General features: G+C 66.1%; 1 protein-coding gene across 1 annotated transcript in view; it reads left to right on the forward strand.

Annotated features, from left to right (window-relative positions):
* Nucleotides 1–23618, forward strand: part of TRAPPC9 (trafficking protein particle complex 9) — a 133557-nt gene that overhangs the window by 80827 nt on the left and 29112 nt on the right. The window contains exon 17 of the mRNA XM_012722892.1: nt 23448–23590. Coding sequence (XP_012578346.1) covers nt 23448–23590 — 143 coding nt within the window. The remainder of the gene's footprint in view (nt 1–23447; nt 23591–23618) is intronic.

Consider the following 23618-nt stretch of genomic DNA (forward strand, 5'->3'; position numbering starts at 1 on the left):
CGCCCTGAACATCGCCCCTTGAAGGGGTGTCCTCGGCCTGCAGCAGCCCTAGCTTCCTCTTCTGTGGAGGACGTTGACCGACTGAGCATCAAAGTAATACGTACAAAATGTCCCGATACTGCGATGTGTTGGTGGTTGAGGTCTGTCAGTCTGTCTCATCTGTCTGCGCACCTGTCAGTCATCTCTCATTGTAATTAAGCTCATTTACACTAGACTGACATTCACCCTTCAGATAAAAATACTCCGATAAGCCCAGTAAGTTCTGATCTTCTCTTTGATTTCCCATCTTCCTGCCGTGGAGTTATCAAGCTACGGGTAAATATTATGACTCTTGTGACAAAGGAGCTGAAACAGGGCTTCTTGTCTGACACAGCGACGTGTCTTCACGCTCAAGCCCGCCGGCGCTGGCTCTGCGGGCTGCCGGCCGCGTCTCGCCTGTGAGCTGCGGGCGCATGTGTGCCCGGGGCCATCGTGGCACCCCACGGAGGGAAGGGGCGCAGGAAAGTGGACGGGGAGGGGCAGCCACGAGCTGCACGGCGGAGACTCGGGCTGCAGAGACGCTGTCGCCCGCCAAGCGCTGCTGCGTAGCTGAATTCCCCATTTAAATCACGCCTGGCTCTGTAGTGTCGCGGGGAGGGTGGCCGTGGCCCCCGGAGGGAGGAGAGGCGGCGACACCGGCCAGCATGGAGGCAGCGTCCTCGCCGGCTGCTGGACGGCTCCCACACTGCCTTGCTCCTTTACCAGAATCCAGCGGCAGAATGAGCTCCTTGCCCCGTTTTTCCTATGAGAAAGCTGAGGAGGCGTCAGCCCACGATGCCGAGCCCGTGAGCGCCAGGCAGGTGGCGCCGGAGCCTGGCGGGAGCAGCGGCGGCATGTCGGCCGTGGGCTCTGTCGTCAGGGTGGAAGTAGCACCGCCGATCTCAGGCTTGCTGAGGAATGTCTCCGGGGCCCTTGATTAAAGAACAGCGTCAGGGCCTCCCTGGCGGCACGGGGGTCAAGACTCAGTGCTGTGAAGCCATCACCAGCCACTGTGCCTGAGCTCACCCCCGCCGGGGAGGGACCCCAGGGCGCAGCCGACCCCTCCGGGCTCCCCGCTGCCCCCTCAGCAGTGTGTCTCAGTGGATCCACCTGTTCTGCTCCCCACTCTGTCTCTGGGGAGTCCTTTCACCACCGCAGTTCTGGCCTAGACCCCAGCTCTTATACGCATAAATAAATGAAATATCTAAAAAGTAGTTGCAGCAGCAGCTGGTTTCTAGAAGCGTGCTTTCCGGGTGGCGCTCTGAGCTAAGTCGGCTTGAGTGCGAGCTCGGTGGAGGAACGTGTGTCGGTGCACAGCCCCAGCCTGACCTCAAGCCTCGTGGGTCTAGTGCCTCCCCCAGCCCAGCTCGGAGCCTGACCGCCCTGTGCGGCAGGTGGTGGTGCCCGCTGTGGCCCGGGGTGTGGGCATAGCTGCCCCCGGGCATGCGTTGCCAAGAGGAGACAGAGTGGCTCTCACCAGGTCGCAGCTATGGGGGCTCACCTTAAATATGTGGGAGCTCCCCTTAAGTATATAACGGCTCTCCTTAAATATGTGGGGCTCCCCTTAAGTATGTACAGGCTCCCCTTAAATATGAGGGGGCTCCCCTTAAGTATGTGGGGCTCCCCTTAAGTATGTGCAGGCTCCCCTTAAATATGAGGGGGGTCCCCTTAAGTATGTGCAGGCTCTCCTTAAATATGAGGGGGGTCCCCTTAAGTATGTGGGGCTCCCCTTAAATATGTGGGGCTCTCCTTAAGTATGTGGGGCTCCCCTTAAGTATGTGCAGGCTCCCCTTAAATATGAGGGGGCCCCCTTAAGTATGTGGGGCTCTCCTTAAATATGTGGGGCTCCCCTTAAGTATGTGAGAGCTCTACTTAAGTATGTGAAGCTCCCCTTAAATATGTGACATTGCCAAGCACTTCCCTCTTGAAAAGTGTGAAAAATCAGCCGCTGCGCTGAATACTCAGCAAAGTTTAATCGGAGTGAACCCAGCCTGCTGCAGGCCTGGCGTCCCGCTGAGAGCCTGCGTCAAGTAGAAGGACTGAGGCGCGGACGGGGAGGTCAGGTCAGGCTGGGGACACTCAGCCCGCCAGCGAAGTCCTAGGCGCCGGCACAAATGTAAAACGAAGCCGGAAATCCCTCTGAGTCAAGAAACGTGCGACCGTGTCGTGAGGTAAGATGACGGAGCGGCAGCAGGCAGGTGGGCTCTGGGTCCAAAATCCGATGACACGGATTTTAGCGCAAGGCAACAAACCTAAATAAAACACTAGCAAATTCCATTCTTCTGGATGTAAAAGAAACAGTGGCACGACCACATAGGCGTTGTCTCAGAGCTGCGCTACATACTGTGCTGCAAAGCCGAAGTTACAGTAACGCTTAGTGAAGGTGCGCCACACTGGCACCGCCCGCGGACTAAGGCCACAGGGCAGCGTGTCATCGAGGCGCCCGGGGCACGCCGCGGGCACGTCTGCCTCCTCAGGGAGACACCTCGCTGTCCTCGGGCCAGAGCGAGACGGCATCTGCTGCCTCTGTTCTGCCGCGTCACCCCCGTTCAGCCAGGGACAGACTGCCGGGGCAGGAGCCGGGATGGGAGCGTCGGCACCGCCCCTCCTTGCGGCCGCGGGAGTGTCTGGTGGACAGGGAAGAGACTGTCGGGTTGGCAAGAGGGCAACAAGTTTTCTTGATTCAAGAGGAAAACCAACAGTTCACCTCCAGCAGTAAAACCGGCCAGAAAAATACAGTAGTCTCGCTCACGATACCCTTACGTGCTCGAAGGCACCGCGAGAAGACTGAGGGCAGACCGTTCTGACGGGCGTCAGGCCCGCGGAGGCCCAGCCGAAGGCAGGTGGCGGGCCACGGCTGTGGCCACGAGATCTCGGCGCGGCGGCAGGGTCAGCTGCCTTCCAGGCTGGTCTGCAAGTTGCACAGAAGTGCCTGCGGTATTCCAGGGCGCGTCTTAAGCCAACTCGACAGGCTCATCTTGGAACTCACGGAGGAGAAGAGCAGCCTGAGCCAGGATGAACCAAAGCACGTGATCCAGTTCCAGGAGTCGTGCCCAGGAGACACCGAGCGTCTAAGGTAGAGCGGTTAGGAGCAGCCCGGGGAGTGCCCGGGGCCGCCGGACTGCGGGGAGACGCGACAGCCCCCTCGGCCATCGCGGGGAGCTCCCTGCGTTACCTCGGAAATGAAAGTCGCCTTGCAGTCGGCGATGTCTTACAACTGCTGTCAGCCAGGTGGCAGACCTAACAAGCTTTAGACAGGCGTTCTGCTGAGGCTTCTAGAACTCGCGGAGTCTGGAGTGGCGGGCATTGGAAGTCAGTGGGAGACGTGAATGAGGCTGGAACACCGGGGAGAGCTCACCCCGGGCCTCTGGGTGCCGCGCGGCGCCGCAGGGCAGGCGAGTCGGCGGGAGGAGGGTGCTCGCGGTGGTGGAGGCTGCTGCGGGCGCCGTGCCCTGGCTGGGAGGGGCGGGCCTCCGCGGGCTTGACTTACGCGGCACCGCTGATAAAGGAAAGTGCCTGCTGGCATTTAGTTTCTTAAAAATTCTTCAAAGGCGACTGACTGCAATTTCTGCTTGGTGCATGCAGTTTATCTCAAGGACGGAAAGTTCGAACAATGGAGAGAGCGCCCACGGGATGGGCATGGGGGCTTGGGCGCCGATCCCGGGAGCGTGGCAGAGCCGGGCAGGCCTTGCTGGTAAGAGGGGTGCCCGGCGGAGCACGCTGCCTGCCATCGGCCTGCCCACCCGGCACGGCCTCGCAGGGGCTCCTGTCAGCCTGGCAGTGCCCGGTGCCCGCGCCCGAGGTCGGGAAGGCTCTGTACAGTGAGGAGCGAGCTGCCGTGCCCCGGACACTGCCGCCTCGCTGTGGGGCCTTGGCCCCTGCTTCCTGCCCGCTCCTCTGAAGCGGTGGCTTTGACTGTGGTGTCTTTGGGGTGCTGGGCTCTGTGCCGGGCACGTGGCTTGAATATGTCGAGAAAGGGGGCGGACGGCGACTGGTGTGTGAGATAGGAACAGCTCGACACTGCAGACGAAATGCCTGCTACATGAGGACGATGAAAGAAATAAAGCACACCGGTACCAGGCACGGCGGGGTCTGGCCAGCGGGCGGCCTGCAGACCCGACCCCGCCACCCTGCGGCCAGCAGCGGAGGGCTGTCTGCCGCCCGGTCGCCCCTCGCGGCTGTTCCGTCCGGACGCTCCCGCAGAGGGCTCGTCCAGGCGGGACTGCTGTGCGGCAGGGGCAGAGGCCGGGCGCGAGCGTGCCCACGCAGCAGAGGGGCCGAGAGCGGCCGCTTGCAGAACAGAGCCGCGGCCTGACCCCACCCCTGCCGTGCGCAGCATGCCGGTCCACGTGGGACGCGCACGGAGGACACGCGGTCCTGACGTGGCTCCTCCAGGGGCGGCGGGCGGAGGCCCTGCGGTGAACGTGGCAAGGTGGGAGACGTGCGAGCGTCCCGTGGCTGTGGGCGGGGGCCTGGCCGTGCGTCGCGCAGTGTTTCGGTTTCACACAGAGGCCTGGATTCAAACTGCGGCCCGGCTGCACAGCCAGGGCAGCTCGCGCGGGACTCTGGCCCAGCCTCACGCCTTCACGGCCCCCCAGGAGGCTGCTCCTGCTGTCTGCAAGCGGACGCAGAAGCTTCGGCGCCGGTGGCGGGCATCACTGATGTGAGACCCAAGACCATCCTTGGCGCTGACCAAACTGGACCCTGATGCCTGGGCGGGCCCCGGGCCACCGGTGCGGGGACCTCATTGTGGGGGCGTCCCTCTTCTTTTGACAAGCCCCCCGGCCACACACGGCCCCCCGCACACCTGCGGGGACGACTGGGCCTGGCAGCAGCATGGGGGAGGCGCCCCCCACAGGCCACGAGGCGGGCGGCAGGCGGCTGCTCAGTCGGGGTTCTTGCCCAAGGGGGGCTCGGGCTCGCCCTGCAGCCGAGGCTGTGACCCGCACTTCCCTGGGGTGCGGCAGGCGGGGAGCACGGCCCCTGCCCGCCAGAGGCGTCTACTCCAGTTGAGTTGGGGAGACCATGTGGGAAAGGGGAAGAAAACACAGGAATTTGAAGCGTTTGTGCTGCCAGGGCCAGGCAGCCTACTCCCGACGGCCCTCTGATTCAGAGGTAAGTGCGGAAAGGCAGGCTTGGAGAGTTTGCTGCGGCTGTGCAGGAAGCAGACCCCCAGGAGGAACTCAGGCCTCACGCTTGCTCCAGCCCTGCTCCCTGCGGCCCAGATGTCCCTGTGGTGCCCAAGGGTGGACATCAGAGAAGACTGCGTGGAAGCAGCGGCCTCCACAAGGGGCCTGGCGGCCGGAGGGAGCTGTGCTCTCGGGCGGCCCTCGGGGTGGGGTGGGGTGCCCGCTGCGGGGGCAGCTGTCCGAGCTGGACCTGCTGGCGGCCGCTCGGACGGTGCGAGGGAAGGTCCTGCCTGTCCGCCGTCTTTTGTGCGGCTCCAGCGCGGGCTTCTTGGCGCTTGGAAAACAGAACGTTAGGAACGGTGCTGTGTGTGAGCGTGTGCACGAGAGCAGCGTTTGAGGACACGTCTCCCCTGCAGGCGAGTGCAGCTATTTTTAGGCACCCTCTCCCAGCGCTGCTGTTTAAGGATTCAGCTCAGGCTGCTAATAGGGATATTTATAACCATTCTGTCGACTGCCCCAGCGTGAATGCTGCTGCGGAGGATGCTATTCTGGGAGGCGGTTGCCGTGGTTACCGTTAACCCTTCTGCCGCGGCGCGTCTGTCAGCCGCGGGCTCCGCCCGGCCCGGCTGTGTTTGCACACACACTCTGCCCTGGGAGGGGAGAGCGCGTGCGGTTCGTGCTTAAAGGCGAGCACGCCGATGGGGAGCTGCACGGTGATTAATACGGGCGGAGGTTCCGTCCCCGCCCCTAGAGAAAGACGACAGTGAGGGCGGCTTCGTCGGCCACCGCCAGACGCCCCTCGTGAGCGCGGTCTTCAGAACTGGCATACAAGCGCACACGTGAGCAGGAGCGCTCAGCTCCGAAGAGACGTCGCCCAGCGTCACGACCTGCCCCCGAGCTTGGCGGCCGACGGGTCAGGGGCCGCCGCTCCCTCTGTTGCAGGCCCCGAGCTCCGAGCGCGAAGGGGGCGGCCCTGGGGGTGCTCTGTGTAGCAGCCGCGGGCTCCCACCCCGTCGGGCTGTGTTGGGAAGTGGGCAGCGTCTGCTCCCCACAGCAGCTTCGGGCTGGGGCGGGGCTGGGTGATGACACTTCTAGCCCGAAGAACAAAATCAGTTCTACAAAAAGATGGCGTCAATGTTCTCGAGAAACCCAAGGGTGACTATTCAGGCTGCCCTGAGACTTGTGAGGTCAGCACGGGGGGGCAGTCACAGGACACCAGGGACGAGCCCGTTGGGCTGGTGACCACAGCTCAGTCTCGGGAAGGTCCTGGGCCTTGAAGCCGAGGCCACTGCAGGCGGGGCGGGTTCGGGGGGGTGGGGGGGTGTTGGCCCAGGAGGAGCGGAGGCCGTGCTGGGGAGTGGCTGTCCACCAGGGGACACGGGTTTGGGCAAGAAGGTCTGCGTGGCTTGGTCCCTTTCAGGCATAGTCGTGGCCAGCGTGGCGAGGCAGTGCGGGCAGAAAGGTGTGCAGCACACGGATTTGGGGTGCAGCTCTGAAATGTGCTGAGTTTTCATTGCCACATGAGAGCGCGCGGCTGAATGGGATTGTCTTCCCGTCACGTACTGGAAGGAATGAAGGAGGCTTCCAGGCTCTCGCAGATGCCTGGTGCGGCACCCGGCCGGGAGCGCAGGTCCTCGGTGCGTTTCCTCCCGCCACCACCTGCCTTCTCCCCTCCCCAGTGGGAGGCGCAGGAGATTGCGCACGACAACCCGGAAGACTTGGGGGGCGGCGGGGGGGGGTGCTGTCTGAACAGCCCCGTGTAGATGACGCGTCTCTTGAGCTTGAGGGGTGTGACGGCCCGCTGGGCCTGGGAGGTCCCGAGCCCAAGTCCCGCTCTTAGGCTCTGACCCCACGTGTGCAAAATGACGAGGAAGGAGGGGTCAGCCGTGGGTTCTCCCGGCGCCATCTTAGCTCCCGAGTGCCAGGCCTTACCTGAGCACCCGTGGGCCACCCCGCCCTGTGGCCCGCCCTCCCGCCGGCAGGTGGCAAGTTCCTGAGGGCGAGTGTCCCAGTGCCCTGATGGAGCTGGGCGCCTGGGTGATGAAGGAGGGGCTGCTGCTGGCCCACCTCCGGGCTTGACCAGGTGCTCCAGGAAAGCGCCCCGCTGGGCCGGTGGCCCTTCGCCCAGGGGTGTCACGAGGGCGCTGTCACCTGCTCGCCTCTCTAGCTGGCCCGAGCCAGGCGGGGGGCAGCGTAGGGCGGAAGGAGCTCCCCGCCTAGCGGGTGCCTCCAGGTGACAGCCACAGCCAAAGTGTGCGGCGTCGGTGGTGTGTCACAGACCCCGGCCTCGGGCGCCTCCAGAAAGTGGCCGTGGTCCTGCCCAGCTGGGCCGAGCGGCCAGTGCTGCGAGGTTGCGCCGGCGCCATCCTGTGATACTGGCTCGCTCAACAGTCGGTTACTTTTCTTTTTCGTGACTTTTTTGCAGAATTGAAGTTGAAAGTAAAAAGTGCACAGGCGCAAGGCTGCTTAGTGGGGTCGCCGGCCCGCGCCGCTGCGCAGCGTGCCTGCGGGGTGTCGCCCCCGGGTCAGAGGCGGGCCGGAGGGAGTGCGCCCCGGCCGCCCTCCGAGAGGGGCCTGGGCCTCGCGTGGAAAGCTGACACGGGGCGCCTTGCGCTCCGGCGGCCTCCCTCGGCCGTCTGCCAAGGCACTGGAGGCATCAGCCCAGAAGCGCGCTCACCGTGTGTCCTCCCATCCGCGGCGCAGGGACACCCAGGTGCCCACGGGGACAGTGGGGGGTCAGGGCCACGTGGCCGGCCGGAACAGACCGTGGCGGGGCTCTGCGGGCTTCGGGAAGCCAGAGAGAAGCGCACAACTTGGGTGGTTTCTCGTGGGCGCTAGTGGGGCAGGCTAGCCAGAGTGACCGGGCCGAAGAGCGCCGGTCAGCAGACGCGGGGGCCCGCCCAGCTCTCCGGGGTAAGAGGCGGCAGCGAGGTGCCCGCGGCCGCCGGCTGCTGCGAGGGTCAAGCGTAGACGAGACGTGGCTGTGCCGTCTCGAGCCTCCCAAGGGCGCGGCCACCGCCACCGCCACCGCCACCCGGGGTGGTTTGCCTGTCTCTGAAGTGGCCCAGATGCCCTGGCCGCGTGTCCACTCTGCGCCACCACGTTGGCCGACCTGTGCGCCGGCGCGTGTGGCTGAGCTGTTTCGGTCACTGGGCGGGGTGTTGGGTCCTGCGTCCCCCCACTTACCCGTGCTGCGGGCGGCCTGTGGGCCGCTTCCTGCCGGGGCGGCTGAATCCTGGAGGTGTCTCTGGCGCCCACCTCCGGGGCCTGGCGGGCAGAGGCCTCGGGGAGACGCCCGGCCCTCGCCCCGTGGCCTTTTCTGAGCGAGCTCTAGGCCGCAGCTTACATGCCGGCTCTCGCCATGTCTCTAGGCCGCGCGGACCACGCCACACCCCGGCCCGGCCCTGGTGTCATCCAGAGCGGGCGCCCCCCTGTGCAGGCCTGTGGGGTTCTGCAGCCGCGCCCAGAGAGGCCTCGACAGGGCCGCGCTGAAGTGCACAGTTTAGGGGGGCATCGCCGTCCTTCACCCCGCTCTCGGTCACTGCCTCGACCTGTGAACTTCGTGGCGCCTCATGAATTTGGCGACTCAGCCAGTTGTACCGCTGCCCCCGGCCGGCTGTTCGGTCAGACTCGGGCCTCTGGCAGCAGGGCCCGCGAGGTGCAGCGTGCCCACGCATGTGGGGGCACCCGGCTCCGGCCGGTGCGACAGCTCCCGGTGACCACGGAGGGAAGCGAAGGGGGTGTCTGCCAGGCTTCCTCACCAGGAGACCGGGGAGTTAGTGGGCACTTTGTAGGACGGTGCCCAGAGTTTCCAGGCCACCGCTCACCCCCACCCAGAGAGCCGGCCCGACCGCCCGGGGCACGGCCCCACCGGGGAGCTGCCGAGCGGCGTCTGTCGTCACCCTACGCTGGGTCCATTACCCTGATTAAACGGTGCTTTTCATTAAGATTCCAGTGCTGTAATTCCGATGAGAAAGCTGCTATTTTGACAGATGATGTCATTTAATTTTAGGATCATTGTGTTTCTGATTCAACTGCAGGCTGAATTGGACCCTGTCTCGGAGCTGGTAGACTGTATAGACAGTACACGCTTATGCGGATCCCCCGACGCGGCCTGACGGGCCGTTTGAGTCCCTGCGCACTGCTGTTCTCTCAGAGCCTCCCGACACAGTGGGGCACTGACCTCCGGTGCTGGCCCTGGCGGCCCCGGGGCCGAGAGCAGCCCGGGGCCGCTGCCCCCCGAGGCCCGTCTGTCCTCACGCACCTGCTCAGTGCTGTGCCGCTGAGTGGGCGGCCGGGGGCTGCCACGCCCGCCCCGCTGCTCCCGTCCTGACCGTCTCCCCCGAGCCCGCTCTGCCGAGCGTGCTGGGCTGAGGACGTCGCCGTGGTGGCTGGCGGTGCGGCCAGACATGGCCCCCACCCACGGAACACCAGACGCCACGGACGAGGGTTCTTGTAGCCCTCCCCCGTTTTCCCGGCGCCCTTCTCCTCCGTCCCTCACCCTCCTTCCCGGGCCGCGGCCACACTTGCTGTAATCACCGGCGGGCTGTTTCCCGGACCGCGACGCGCGAGGGTGCTGCTCTCGCCGGCGCTGGCGACCGTGACCGTGGCCTCCGTGTCCTCGCCGCCTTGCTGGCGTGAGGCCCTGCCCCGCCTCCTGGGTGCCGCCGAGGTCTCTTCGGAGCGGCTTTCCTGCTCAGGCCACGCTCTGGTGCCTCCCACGCTCGGGAGCGGGCTGCGCAGCGTTGAGCACGGCGGGACCGTGGCCTGCTGGTGGCGGGTCCCGTGGCCGGAGCACGGGCTCCGCGGAGGGCCAGGGGCCGGCGGTGATGACAGTGAGCACTGAGCTCCGTCAGAGAGCTCGCAGCGCAGCGACGGCTCAGCGGGCGGGCACGCTCGCCTTCCGCGCTGACCTCGCGGGCCGCCGACACGACAGCATCGTCCAGAGAGCAGGCCGCCGCGCCGCGTCCCTGTCACCGCTGCCGTCGCCGCTGCCCCCGCACCTGGAGACACTCCGTCCCGGTCGCCCTGTCTCCGGCCAGGTCTGGCCCGTCCGTCCTCTCCCTCAGCACCAGGGTCACCGACGTGCCCCGTGAAGGGCTGTCGGGCTCCCCCGGCCCGTGGCCTGACTCCGGCCCCGAGGCCCACGCTCTGCCCCGTGCCGGCCCTGCCTCCCGCCCCGCCCCCTCACGCCCCTGGGGCCCCGGGCTCCGTGCCCTCGCCGCTGCGCCCTGCCCTCCCGCCGTGTCTTCCCCGGGCCCTCCCCGTCCACGTGCGGCTGGCCGGCCCTCCTCCTCGCCCGCGGTGAGTGGCCTCCTCGCCGCTCACCCGCCCCAGCAGTGCCCGCAGACCTCCCGGCCCCGTGCCCTGCTTGCGTTGGCTTGTGCCCCGGAGCCGCGGCCTGGGATCGCCGAGGGCACGTGCCCCGCGCACTGGGCCCGTCCACGGCAGGATGCGTGAAGGGGGGATCGAGGCTTTGCATGAAGCCGGGCGGGCGGAGGATCCGAAGAGCAGGAGCTACCCGAGACTTCTTTCTGGGAGAAACGCACCGCATTGTATTAATTAACTCAGAGGCTTGCAAATCAGGGAAATGCTAACGATCTCTTTTTCCAGTTACTGAAGAGGGAGCTGGCAGCGCCCCTGCTTCATTCATCATTTCCAGCGTGGGTCTGACTATGCTTATTTTTCTGGTAAATAAGGACAAGAAATCACACCGTGTTTCGAGTCGAGGGAGGCTCTTCAGCGCCCGGACGTGCCTTCGCTTCCGTCGTGCAGGTGTGCCCGGCTCCCTGCAGCCGGCCGGCCTCCGCGCAGGCGTCTGTCGGGCTGCAGCCCCCCCCGCCAGTCAGCTCTGCCGTCCGGCAGGTGGGAGAGAACACCGGGACGGCTCCTGCTGGCGGGCACAGGGCCTGCCCACTGGGGCTGGACATTGCGGGGCCCTCGCTGTGTGGTCGGGCCCTGGCACAGCTGTGGAACCCCGTCTCCTGGGCTCTGGGACGGGTACAGGAAGGGGGTGGCGGGGCAGGCACAGAGCCCCAAACGCTTCTGGGGGAGCCCCGGTGAGGGCAGGGGGGTCTCTTTCTGGCCTGGGTGAGTGTGGGCGGCTTTAACAGTGGCGGTGACAGCTGGAGGCCAGGCCTCCTGCCTGGTTTTAACCCTTAGTGGGAGGACTGCATTGGTGTCGACGGCGGCGTGTGTGCGTGGGGACACACAGGCGGGCTGTAGGGCTAAGGCTGGCGGTTACTGTGCTGACGCTGGGGTCCCTTACTTTGTTGACTCTGGGTGGGCATAATACAGGAAGGGGGTTAGAACTCACAGCTTGGTCTGAGGAGTCAGGCGGTGGCAGGTGGGCGTGGCACGTGGGCCTGGCTTGGCTTGGGCACACTGGCGCATGTGGCATGGCTCTGGGCATGGCGCCATGGGCGTGGTATGTGAGGGCACCGTGAGCGTGGCCTCGGGCAGCTGTGCTGTGGCTGCAGGAGAGCCAGGCCAAGCTGAGGCCGCTCCTTCTCCCCAGGGTTGGTGGGGACTCGGGGTGGAAAGTGGCTGAAAGGAGCCAGTCTACGGTGGCTCTGAAAAGACTCCTGTTTGGCGTCATCATACGCTGCATTTCGCCCGACCGAGTCCTCATCTCATCCATCTCCTTAGCCCAAGCGTAAGCCGGCCTGAGTTCTCTGGTTGGGTCCGGCCGCAGGCCCTTGTCTCTGTTCTTACCAGCTCCTCGGCTCCCTCAGCCCTGGGTCCCCCAGCTCTGGGGGAGGCGTGGTCCCAACTGAACGACCCTCGGCCCGGCTCCGGCCTCTTCTTGGCCCAGCTTCTCTCAGTGTCCTCCACTGGTCCTGCCACTGGAGTGAGGAGCCTGAGCCCAGTAGTGGCGTCATGGCCACCAGTGGCCTTGTCTGAGCAGAACGCAGGCCTCAAAGAAGGGGCCGCGGGGGCTGGCAGAGGCCGACAGGTCCGTGCAGGCGGCCGGGCCCTTTCTCCTGCGGGCTCCCAGCCCCTCGGGGGCCATCACAGCGAGCGCCGGACTTCCTCTCTCAGCTGGCCTGACGCCCCGGGGCGGTGCTGGCCGAGCCAGCGAGACGTGTGTGTCGTGAGTCACTCTCCGGAAGCCTTGTGTTGTCTGGCCTTTGACGAACTGGCTGTCCGCCTCCCGCCCCTACTTCCAGGCTGTCCTGTGGGCGCGGAGCCAGCGGGGTCCAGTCCCTCGGGGTGCGCGTGCGCCCAGAGCCCCGAGCGGGCTGCGCCCCGAGCCCGTCCTGCCTCCCGGTTTGTACGGTGAGATCAGTAGGCCCCATCTCCTGGGATTTTTTGAGAAAGTTGACTTCCATGGGCTTTGCGAGACCTCAGATTGCGCACGGTGCGACTCCCAGTTGCCAGCCCAGCCCTGCGGGTGCGCCGTGGGTCGGACTGGCCGCTCTGCTGTTGGTCTGGTGGGTGCTGCGCCGGGGCTTGCTCTCCGGCCGACGTGCCCTGGAGGTCGTGTGCCCTCGCGCTGCGGCACCACAGCCGCTTTCTGAGTTCCCCTTAAGAGGAAACCGTCCAGCTTACCTTGGCTGCTCCTGGACGCCCTCAGGCACGTGTTGCAGGCGGTCTCACTTCCTGCAGATTTATTACTTTCGCTCCTTGGCACCACATCCAGGCTGCCACGATATACCTGCTGTGTGCCAAGCGCTCTGTGCAGCAGCTCGCCTGTTCCCTTGTGCCAGCCGGCGGAGAGCGTGCCGCCACTCCCCACCACGCAGATGGAGAAACTGAGTCTGAGCAAGTGGAGATGACTGGCCCTGGCTCAGCCAGCGACTCCCAGACTTCAGAGACCCCTTGTCCCCTGCACACCCCGCTGGCCCTCAGTTTCCAACAAGGGCCCGTGGCAGCTTGCGGAGACGGCCTCACTGCCGCCTGGCGTGTGTCGGGAGCGCCGGCGGCCCTGGGTGACGTGGGTCAAAGTCCTGCCCGCCCCGTCGGCCTCGGGAGCCCTGACGTGCGCCTGGAGCCCTGACGTGTGCCGGGAGCCCTAGGCCGGGGGCCCACGGCGCCGCAGGTCGGCAGCCACGTCCTTTCCCAGCGAACTGAGTCACCATTGCTCCTTCCCTGGGCGCCCATCTCGCCTGCCATCTGCTGCCAGAGGGTGTGCCCAGAGCCGGGCGGCCTGGGTAGCTGATGCTCACAGTCACAGCAGGCACTTATTGTTTTTAAAAAACAACAGCGCTGTGAATCAATTTTAGTGCTTGAGCGAGATCTGCGTCTCTGTGGAATGGCCTCAGAAAATTTGTAAATTACAGGCGTCAGCATCAATAAAATAATGACGGTGCCAAACAAGTGAGTCATGGTCTCCCCAGGTTCTGTGCCATCCCTGCCGGCTGCCTCTTTCCCGGGCCCTGGCAGGCTCTCCAAGGGGAGGGGAGGGGGCATATGTGGGCGAAGCCTGCCTGTGGGGGCTCATCGCTTGCGGGGTGAAATTCCTGCTCTGAGAGTTGGCTGGGTTTCTTCCAACAGGTTGCACACAGCCCCTGCCCCCCTCCGTATAGCGTGACCCCCGATCGCACCGGCGCCTCACCGGCGCAGCAGGCCTGAGGTCACTCCTCACCGCCTTCCCAGCAAGGCTCCCACACCAGGCCTCAGGGGTGGAGTGCTTGGCCCCTCGCCCCAGCCCCCCGCCGCCTTTGCGCAGCCTGGCCCTCGCCCAGCCGCTCCCCGCCCGCCCTCATCGGGTGTGCGTCCCCCTCCCCTCCTTCCCCCGCCAGAGCAGTGTGTGCTTCTGAGGCCCACGCTGACTTGTCGCTGACTTTCTCAGTGCCCGCTGCCGGCTTTGCCCACCAGGCCGCCCACCTCCTGTCCCTGGCTCCCAGTCTCCCGCAGCTGCCCCCTCCGGGTGGTCTCTCCCCTGGCCATGCGCTCTGCCCGCCCTCCCCTCGGCCCCGCCCTCCCCTCGGCCCCGCCCCCACTCGGCCCCGCCCCCACTCGGCCCCGCCCTCCCCATGGTGTCAGTGTGTCTGTCAAGGCCCGCCAGTGTCTGCAAGCGTTGCCTGAGCGGGTTGTTCGCCTTTGCTCTTGTCACTCTGACTTGCTTGCTGCACGGAGTATCTGATGCCACTCCTGGCTTGGTGTGCGCGTGCCTCGATGTGTGCGTGCGCCGGACGGGGTTCAGCACCCTGGACAGGGCGTCTGCCCGCTGGCTGCTGTCCCTAGAAGCGCGGGTGGCTTTGTTTTTGCTCCTCGGCTAGACCACAGATGTGGTCCGATGTCCCGCCCCTCTTCCTGCGCGTCCTCGCCAGCTCTCCTGCGGGGTCCTCTCTGTGTGTGCCCTTGTCGGGGGGTGCAGTGAGCCCCCAACGCGGCTGTGACCTGCAACTGGGGACCGCGTTTAGAGCCGAGTCTGTCTGGTTCCAGCAGTCACACTCTCTTCTCGCCTCCTGCCTCTTTCGGCCTCGATCGGATACTCTTGTCACTGGACATGCCGCCGGTCACCCGCACAAGGCGTCCGTTCCCTTCCCCATCCCGTTTCCCCTTGGTCTCGCACTCTGCCCGGATCGAGCTCCTGGAGGCTGCCGGCTGCGGCCTGCAGGGATCTTCTGGATCACAGCAGCCCCTTTGTCTCCTGGCGTCAACGGCCCTCCCGCCCAGAGCTTTTCCTGGGCCTGCCGCCCCCGTGGGAACCGGGCGCCCCTTAGCACCCCTTGCTCCCCAGACACAGCTGCTTCGGCGTTTCCTCGCTGCTGTCGCAGGTGTGGACGTGGCGGCCAGTGCTTGGCGGCAGCCTCGGGCTGACTGCACGGCTGCGGACCGCCTGGGCGCAGTCGCGCGCTGTCCTGGGGTGGAGGGTGCGGTGCCTGCACCGTCATCTTGCTTGGTTCAGCGCGACCCTGACCTTTCGCGGGCACAGTGAGCTGGATAACGTGTTTGCGGCAGTGCCAAGGCCCCGGTGCCGTTGGCTGCGGACCTTTGGAACGCCCTCTTTGGAAAACACGCGTTTCCCCCTTAAATCGTGTCTGCCCTTAGGAGCCCACTGCGGGGCGTGGGTGGACGCTCAGTGTCCACGGGCTTGCTGGACGCCTGAGCTGGGCAGCCTCCACCGGCTCCACAGACAATCACGGTGCCAGTCCTTCCCCGCAGAGGCCAGGCGAGGCTGTGGCCAGGGGGCAGCAACACGCAGCTCTGGCTCCATGGGGATGAGCTCGTGGGCCCGGGGTGCGGGCGGGCAGTGCGGGCAGGGGACGCTGCGTGTGGAGGGGGGTGGGGAGGCGACTCCCGGAGGCAGGGGTTTCGGGAAGGACCTGGAAGCCATAGTTCCAGTTAGAGCCTTTATGGCAACCCCTGTGAGCCGGGCTGCACACGTGAAGGCCTCAGGTGTCCACTAGGGCTCTGGTGTGAGGCCTGCAGTGGGCCTCCGGCTTTCGCCTAGTTCAAGATAACGCTGCTGGCAGAAGGAAACGTGAAGGAACCACGAAGGAGTTGCGGCTCCCCAGCCACCTGTGTGCAGACACTCCTGGCTCGTGGTTCACCCGAGCAGGACTGGCACGCCCCGGGGTCCCTAGGGGCCGCGCCACGCCCCACACCGCCTGACCATTTTCCAGCATCCCTGTTGGAAGAGGGTGGTCTCCTGTCCCTGACAGCCCTGCTGGGCAAGGCTGGACCTTGGCCTCTCCAGAGCCCCAGCTAAAGTCACATCCCTGTCCCTCTCCACGCCCCATGTAATGTGGTTCTGGCCTCTCGTCCGTCTCCTAGGACATCGAAGTGGGCCTGGCTCTGGGCATCTCCCTGGTGCCAGGCCCCACGGGAGCCCTTGCGGAGTGTCTGTAACGTGGCGCTGGAGCGTGGACAGGCCTAGGACAGAGCTGGCGTGAGGGCGGCTGGGGCCTGCCACCTCCTAGCCCAGTTTCGGCACTCGGTAAATGTGGCGTGCGAGGCTGGTGCCTGGTTAATAAGCGAGAGGAGTATATGGAGGAGGCTTTTCCTAAGAGTCAGCGAAGAGGTGTGTCTAGGGGTGGCCGGAACGATGTGGCCTCCCGCCCGGCAGGCCGGTCTGCGGCAGCTCGGGCCTGCAGGCGGCCCTGAGCTGTGTCTCCTGCCCGAGTGGGGCGCTCCCCCACCGGGTTCCGAGACCAGGGGCCGTGCTTGTCCCAGCTGCTTGGCCGGTGGCCGCCCGGGGGCCTGCGAGCAGCAGCTGAGCGTGGAAGCCGGTGGGCCCGCCCTGCCCACCCGCCCGCCCGCTCCTCCCGGAGCACAGCCGCGTGGTGGTCTCTGGGCTGACGCGTTTTGTCATGACTCCTCTGTTTTCGAGTGAGGAGAGGGGCACCCTGAAACTTTCTTTCTAGAGGAAGTGGTGTGTATTTATGGGTGCCCGTGGCCCCTCCGGCCGCCGCCTCCCCAGGGCCCCCCACCGCTGAATCCCAGCGCGGCACGTGCGCCCCCTTGGAAGCCACGTGGAAGCCATGAGCGCGCGAGGCGGGTGTTGCTCCCGGCATCTGGCTACAGTCTGGCACGCGGATCCCTTTCTGGACGAAGCCGCCAGGACTCGGGCCACCGAGCAGTGTGCGGGGGCGGCTCCGGCCTGCTGCTGGCTCGCTTGGGCTTATTTTGGTCTCTTTTGGATCAGAGACACCGAGTCTCTAACAAAGGCCGTGGGGTCATGTCTCCCTGATGGTGTCGGGGGGCATGTGGCACTCAGGACACAACCCCCCGCCCCCGCTGGGAGGGAGGCCCAGCCAGTCTGAGGTGGCTGGATAGGCGCCCAGCACTTTGCTCGTCGCTGGGGTGTCCGGGGGAGCGGCCTAGGGCCCCGCACTGAAGTTGGGGAGAAGGTGGGCCTGGCTCTGGGCATCTCCCTGGTGCCGGGCCCCACGGGAGCCCTCGTCGAGTGTCTGGAACGGGCCCGTGGTAGTGGGCCCGTCACCGCAGGAGGAGCAGCTGAGCCCAGAGTCGCAACGGCTTCCCCGGTCACACAGCTGCAGTCCCTCACGCCGAGTCACGCTGCGGAGGACGTAGTTTGCATTCACTCTCCCGGTGCTGCGGTACCCAGCCCAGCCCGCCTCGGCCCTGGGCGTCGGTCTTGGCGTCGTGCTGAGGCCTCTCTGACCCCTCTGCAGGGACGGGCTGGCATGAGCGTGGCTGGGGCCGCCTCTTCCTCTGTCCTGTCTACTCTGCCCGTGACCGCTCAGACCCAGGTCAGCGTCCACTTCCAGGCGCTGTCAGCAGTGTTTCCAGCTCTCCTGTGGCTGTTGCCGGACCCAGAAATCCAAACCGGTACCTGCCGCCCTGGCCTCGGCTGGCGGTGCCACAGCCTTTGTCAGGGGGCCGGGAGCAGCAGCCCTGGCTGCGGCGGGCTGACGGCGCTTTGCGGGGAGGCTGGGCAGAGCCCGTGACCGTCAGGCCGCGTCCTTCCCGGCGTTTCTGTTTGGTGTAGAGCCAGCGCTGCAGTCTGCGCCCCGCCCGGCGATCCTGCAGGCGGGCGTGGGCCTCCGTCGGGCCTTCCCATCACCCTGCCTGCGAGGTGCTTGCCCGGCTGGGTGCCCCACTGGCCTCAGGCGTCCCCAGCATGCAGTGAGGGCGCTTGGGCTTCCCAGGTCTGAGGGGATGGCACAGCCCAGCTCTGCGCACCGCTGCCCGCCGGCTCCCGTCACGGCAGAGGCCTTCCATGGCGAGAGGGTGAGGTGGCGGAGGCCAGAGGGGCACCAGAGGGGTGGGCCGTGGCTTCGCAGAGAGCCACTGTGGACGGGACGTGTCCGTGAGGGTGACACTTCCCACGTGGGCGAGGAGGTGGGGGGGAGTCGTGACCGGCGGAGGGGTTCCATGGGGTCCACCCTAGCCTGGCGAGAGCTCGGCCTTCGCCTGTCACTGACCATGTGTCGATGGGGCGCTGTTCACGCCCCGCCGCAAGCCCTGCCAGCTGGGCAGAGCTGGTCCCGAGCTCTGCGGGGCTAAATGTGACCCCATCCCCAGGAGGCAAGACGTGGGGGGAGGCTTCAGGCCCGCGGCCTGTCCTCCGTGGCCAGAGCACCCAGCTCGGTGCTGCCCTCCTCCCGCCAGCCTGGCCCTGGGGGTGCAGGCTGGTCCCTCCCCTCTGGAGCAGAGCCTCTCGTGGCTCGGGGACACCGTGGCCCTGGAGCCAAGGCTGTCACCCTGCTGCCTCGAGTCTCTGCGTTTCAGGAGGTTGCAGACCCCTGGCTTTGTCCCTCCATGTGCACAGCTGGCCCTCCTGCCCCTCCCTGCTGGCCCGCTGCCTGTGTGATCTCGCGTGCCTGCCTGTGCCGTGTCTGACGCCTCGCTGGCCGCCGGCTCCCGGGGACTCCGTGTCTCACCCCTGATGCCCCCCACGCTGCCGTGTGTACCCCTTCTCGGCGCGCGCCCTCCTTCAGCTGCCTGGGAAAGCCCTAACCCTTGCCGCCTGGCTCAGGAGAAGCTGGGATCTGCCCGCTGGCCGGAGGCCTCCGTGCGAGGCTGAGTCCTGTTGCCCCGTAACTCCCCGCTCGTGGGTCTTCTCCCGGCGGGCCATCTCCTCCCCGCTCTCAGCGTGGTGTGATGCTGGGTACACAGGGTAAGCACCAGGTAAATGTTGAGCCGATGAACAAACACGCGCTCAGGGACGGCCGGTGTCTGATGCAGAGCCGCGTGCACGCCCCGCCCGACAGCTTCATCTGCAGGCCTGCGGGCGCACGCCCCGCAGCCGGGGGGCGCAGGCTGGTGGGCCCGGCCCCGGCTCCGTCGGCCCCAGCCGGGAGGACCTCCTGGTCAGGCCGGAGAGCCGCTGCACTGCCGTCTGCAGGGACCGGGCGGGCCGGGGGCTGGAGCTGCCCAGCAGCTGCCTCAGCGTGTCCTCCGTCAGCGGTGGTCTCTGGCTACCCCCCAGGCCCAGGGTTTCACGTGCAGCTTGTGTCAGGGGGCAGGGCAGCGTCATCCCTGCAATACCCGCCCAGGCAGGAGTGGGAACCGCCCGCATGTCCCTGGGGCAGGGGTGTGGCTCTGCCCTGCGGTGCTCCCTGGGATGCGCTGCCCACTCCGGCCTGCTCCAGGAACCGGGCCTGGAGGCGGGCTGAGGCCGGGCGGGGCCCTGGGGAGGGTGGCCGGGCCAGGGGCTGGCAGGTGGGCGGGAGACGGCCTGTGGGGCAGCGGGCCAGTCCTGGCCGGCCGGCCGGGAGAGCCTCGCTGGTGGCCGGCCTCCGTCCTGAGGCCGTGGGGGCCCCAGCAGCGAGATGGGCCCGCTGAGCAGAGCAGTCCTGGACTGAGCCCCTTTTTCAAGTCTGTTATTTTTGTAACTGAAGCGCAGCAGGTGGGAGGGACGAGGCTCAGAGCCCTTTGAAGCTGCCTCAGAGGCCCAGCGCCCCGCCCCGCCCCAGGACTCCAGGCCTCCTTCCCCGCTCTTCCCTGAGCTAATTAGCGCTCCACACATTAACTCCCGCCTGACTGCATAAGGAGGCTCCCCTCCTCTTCCAGAGGGAACCTGCTGGCTTCTGCAGGAAATACTCTGGTCCCCACAGAAGCAGCGGCGAGTAACTAACTGCCCATCGCGGTGAGGCCGGAAGGCCCTTCCTTAGAGCAGGCTGACCACAGCTCCGGGAGGCCCTTGGGCTCCCCCTGCGCATCTGCCTTTTCGGGGCACGTGCGCGCCCCCTCCCGGCCCCAGCCTCCCTCGTCCCTCCCATCTCGCCTCTGAGCCTATATTCAGGAGTGGTGAACCCCGCTAGGTCTAGGGGTTATGTCCCAGGGCTACGGGATCCCCTATCTTTCTTATCAGAGTTCCTTGTCTTTTTTAAAGATTTATTTATGCATGCAGGAACTCGGGTGCAGGCCAGAGGGGCAGGGGGCAAGAGGACCCCCAGAGACAGCGTGGGGAGCAGGAAGGCGGACCCACTGAGACACTGCCGAGAGGGCAGCGGGGAGACAGGAGGGGTCTGCTGCGTCCCGGGGGTCCCTCCTCGCGCTGCAGGGGCTGGAGACAGCTGGAGAGCACAGACAGCCTCTGGCACACCAGGAGCCCCAGACTCCCTGAATTTTCTTACCACAGTGTTCCCACCACCACCACCTGGTCCCCACTTCCCCCGGGGCTCCATCTCGCCAGCACCCCCGGGGGCGCCACCTCTGTCTTTGGCTTCAGGCCCATTACAGTTAGACTGGGGACAGCTCAGTGATTCTTCAGGGGTGCTCTGCTGGGGCCAGGGAGACCCCCAGCCCCCGCGCTCTGCTCCAGGGTTGCCCTGCAGGGGAAGTCGGAGCTTCTGCTCCCCGAGAGCCTGGGCGGCCCCTGTACCCGCCCAGCCAGCGCTGCGTCAGCGTCACATCGGGCCACGCCGCCGTCCCCCACGCCGCCGGGCGTCGCCGCTCTCCTAGAGGTGGTCACCCGGGAACTGCCCTTCGGCTGGCCCGGCAGGTACTGCCGGGATGCGCTTCTCTGGGGACAACACGTCACGCGCGTCAGGCCGTGTTCTCCGTGGATCCGCTGGGCAGTCACCCAGCGCCTGGACCTCTCCAAGTCCGTCGGCATCTGCTGCCCCGTCGGCCCCCAGAAAGGCTGTCCCGGTCCCGTCCGCCACCCTGTTGGGGAACGCTTGGCCAGCACCCCAGCCAGGGGAGGCGCAACTGAAACCTGTGATTTTGACCTTTGGGTGCATGATTGCAGGTTAAAAGAGAACATTTGGGCTTCTTTTGTGTGCCAAAGCGTTGCAGGAAAGAACGCGTCTCACGGTGTCTCAGAAAGCTTTATTCCAGCAGAAAAATGAATGTGGACGTCAGGCTGTGCACACATGAAGTCACTAATGGTCTGGCAAGGGCCGGCTGGTCACGCCAGTGTTCCCAGGCCCGGTGGTTCACGGTCCTTGACCCCTCCCCTCCTTTGTGCAGGGAGGCTACCTTGATGTTGATCAGGTCGTTAAAATGCGCTCAGATGTCCAGATAGTGTCCCTGCGAGGCCTCCTCCCCGGGATCTTTGTGGCAGTCTCTCCCCTTGACTTCTGGGCGGTGCCGTGCACGCCTGCAGGGCTGGAGCGCTGTTGGGGTGCCCTCCCTTCCTCCCCTGTGGGGTGGGGTCCCGTTGCCCGTGTCCTGGTGGCCGGTGTCAGGACACCCCCACATCCACCTTAGCCGTTAGGGTGCTCCCTGTGGGGTCTTACCCCCTGCCAAGCTGCTCACAGTCAGTAGCTGCAGAAAGGCCCTAGTGGAAGGGGTGGGGAGGCCGCTGTCCCCCTCAGGGCGTCCCCTGGCGTCACTCACCTTCAGCAAGTGACCTGGTCCCAGTGTAGAGCCGCGCCTGGAAGTTTCAGGAGAAATGCTGTTCCGCGGGGTTAGGCGGCACCTTGTGAGCCACGATCCAGAGTCACGATGGTCACAGGGACGGGACGATGGGGAACTGCACCCCGCTAGAATAAGTGCATTCCGCTTGGGTAAGTGCACCCCGCTAGGATAAGCTGTACCCCGCTTATCCTGGGTCAAGCTGCTGGCTGTCGCCCGTGCCGGGTGCGTGTGCTATGTGAACCAGGTTTGGAAGGGCGAGGGGCTCTTCTGGGGCCCCCCTCGTGAGGACAGAGGCTGGAGAACAGGGTTCCCCCAGAGGCTCGGCCCGGCCCCGCTCGTCTCCCCGCCCTCCCCCAGGCCCACACTCTGCTCTGCGGGGCCGAGCGACTCAGCAGGTGTCCCCGTGAGGCAGTGCGGTCTCCGCTGCTTTTCCAGCCGGTAAAGACAAGACCTTCTAGACCCTTCCACACGGAGGCCTCTGTGCAGGCCGGAAGGGGAGCTGGGCCCAGCAGCCCGCGCGGTGCCGCCGGATCCCACAGCGCCTGGTCCCGGGAGACACGTGGGGCCCGGCTCTGGCCCGCTGTGCCAGCCGCGCCGGAGAGTCCCCGCCAAGCAGTCCTGAGTGGGCCCCGGGGGGGTGTTACCGGGTCGCCAGCCGGGAGGGTCTCCGGCTCCCAGCCAGGCCTCTTTCATGCCTACTTGCCCAGGACAGCAGCCTATGTCAAAGCTTGTGAAGAGGCAACATTTTAAGCAGGCGCAGTTTCAGGGCTCGTTTTTCCTGTCTGAAACTTTTTATCTGACGGCAGCGGTATTGGCCGAGACATTATGTAAGCTGTGGTGTGCCGCAGGAAAATCAGCAGCTGTACCGCGACCCGCGTCCCCCCCGCCCAACTCCCCCGCCCCCCACACTCCCGGGTTTGTCCCGACGGTCTCAGGGCTGTTTCGTGTTTACTCCCCACTTGTGCGGGGGTGGGGGGCCCTTCCTGGCCCGGCGTCCGCCCGCCGCACCCACACGCCACACCTTGTCGCCGGCACCTGTCACCGCACCTGGGGTGTCTCAGCGCGCGGCTCTTGGGAACCGGGGCTGCGGGCACGCGGGGCGCATCCACGCTTTCGCCTCCCTGGGGTGAACACCAGAAGCGAAGGTGCCTCTGTGGCATTTCTAGGCTTCGTTTTTTCAGGAATTGCTGTGCTGTTTGGAAAGTTTCTATTTTCTATTTAAAGAGGGAAATTTGCAGGAGTGGGAAGAAGCAAAGGCCACAGGCTAGGAGAGTTGTGTAACTGAAAAGCTCAGCAGAAAGGGATCACATCGGAGCAGCCGGCCCCCGCGAGCGGGGCCAGGGCGGCGCCGGTCACTGGCTGGCTTCGGCTGGACGCCCCTGCAAGCTGCCCACCGGCTCTCCAAGGGCCAGGGCGCTTGAGGCCGGCTCAGGCTCGGGGGTCGGAGCCCCGCTGGTCCCGTGGGCGCTGGCGGCCCAAGTGTCTCCCTGGCCAGGGGCCGCCGAGGCCTTTCCGGGAGGACGGGGATCCCCTAGAGGCACCTGCTCTCTCCATCCTGGGCTCAGCGAGGTGGCGGCACAGTTTGCAGATTCTCAGTTATTTTTGAAGCCCCAGGTGCTGGCGTGCTGGGTCTGTTGATTCTTAACGCTCAACTCTGAAGAATTTCAAACAGGAAGCTGAGAAGCTGGGGTGGGGAGGCGGCGTCGTGGCCATCCTGCAGACCTGCGGGTCCCCGCAAAGACACCCCCCGCGCCCTCAGAGCCCCGACAGGCCGCCTGGGCCGCCAGCATCGTGCTGGCCTAGTGACCTCTCTGGACATACCGGGGCCAGCAGGCCTGGCCGTCGCCCCTCTGTCTGGGAGGGACGCACCCCTGGGCCGGCCCCTAAGCACAGCTCACGGGCGCGCTTGTCTGCGGGTGTGGACGCCGGGCGTCTGGGAGAGGTGCCACCCGGTGCCAGGCGTGCAGCGGGCGAGCAGCCGGGGCTGCCCCGTCCCTCCGGGGCTTGCCCAGCCCGGCCCCCCCAGCAAAGTCGAGCAGCGAGGAGCGCTAATCACCACGTTTTGCATCTCCGCAGACCCTGGCAGCGGTCCTGAACTTCAAGTACTCCGGCGGCCCGGGCCACGTGGAGGGCTACTTCCGGAGCCTGTCGCTGGGGCTGCACGTGCAGGTGGCGCCGTCCATCTTCTTCACCCGCATCAGCACCCTGCCCGCCACCAGGTGAGCGCCTCGCATCAGCACCACGCCC

Source organism: Condylura cristata, unplaced genomic scaffold (assembly GCF_000260355.1).
Source record: "Condylura cristata isolate star-nosed mole 26May11 unplaced genomic scaffold, ConCri1.0 scaffold00009, whole genome shotgun sequence".
Lineage (NCBI taxonomy): Eukaryota > Metazoa > Chordata > Mammalia > Eulipotyphla > Talpidae > Condylura > Condylura cristata.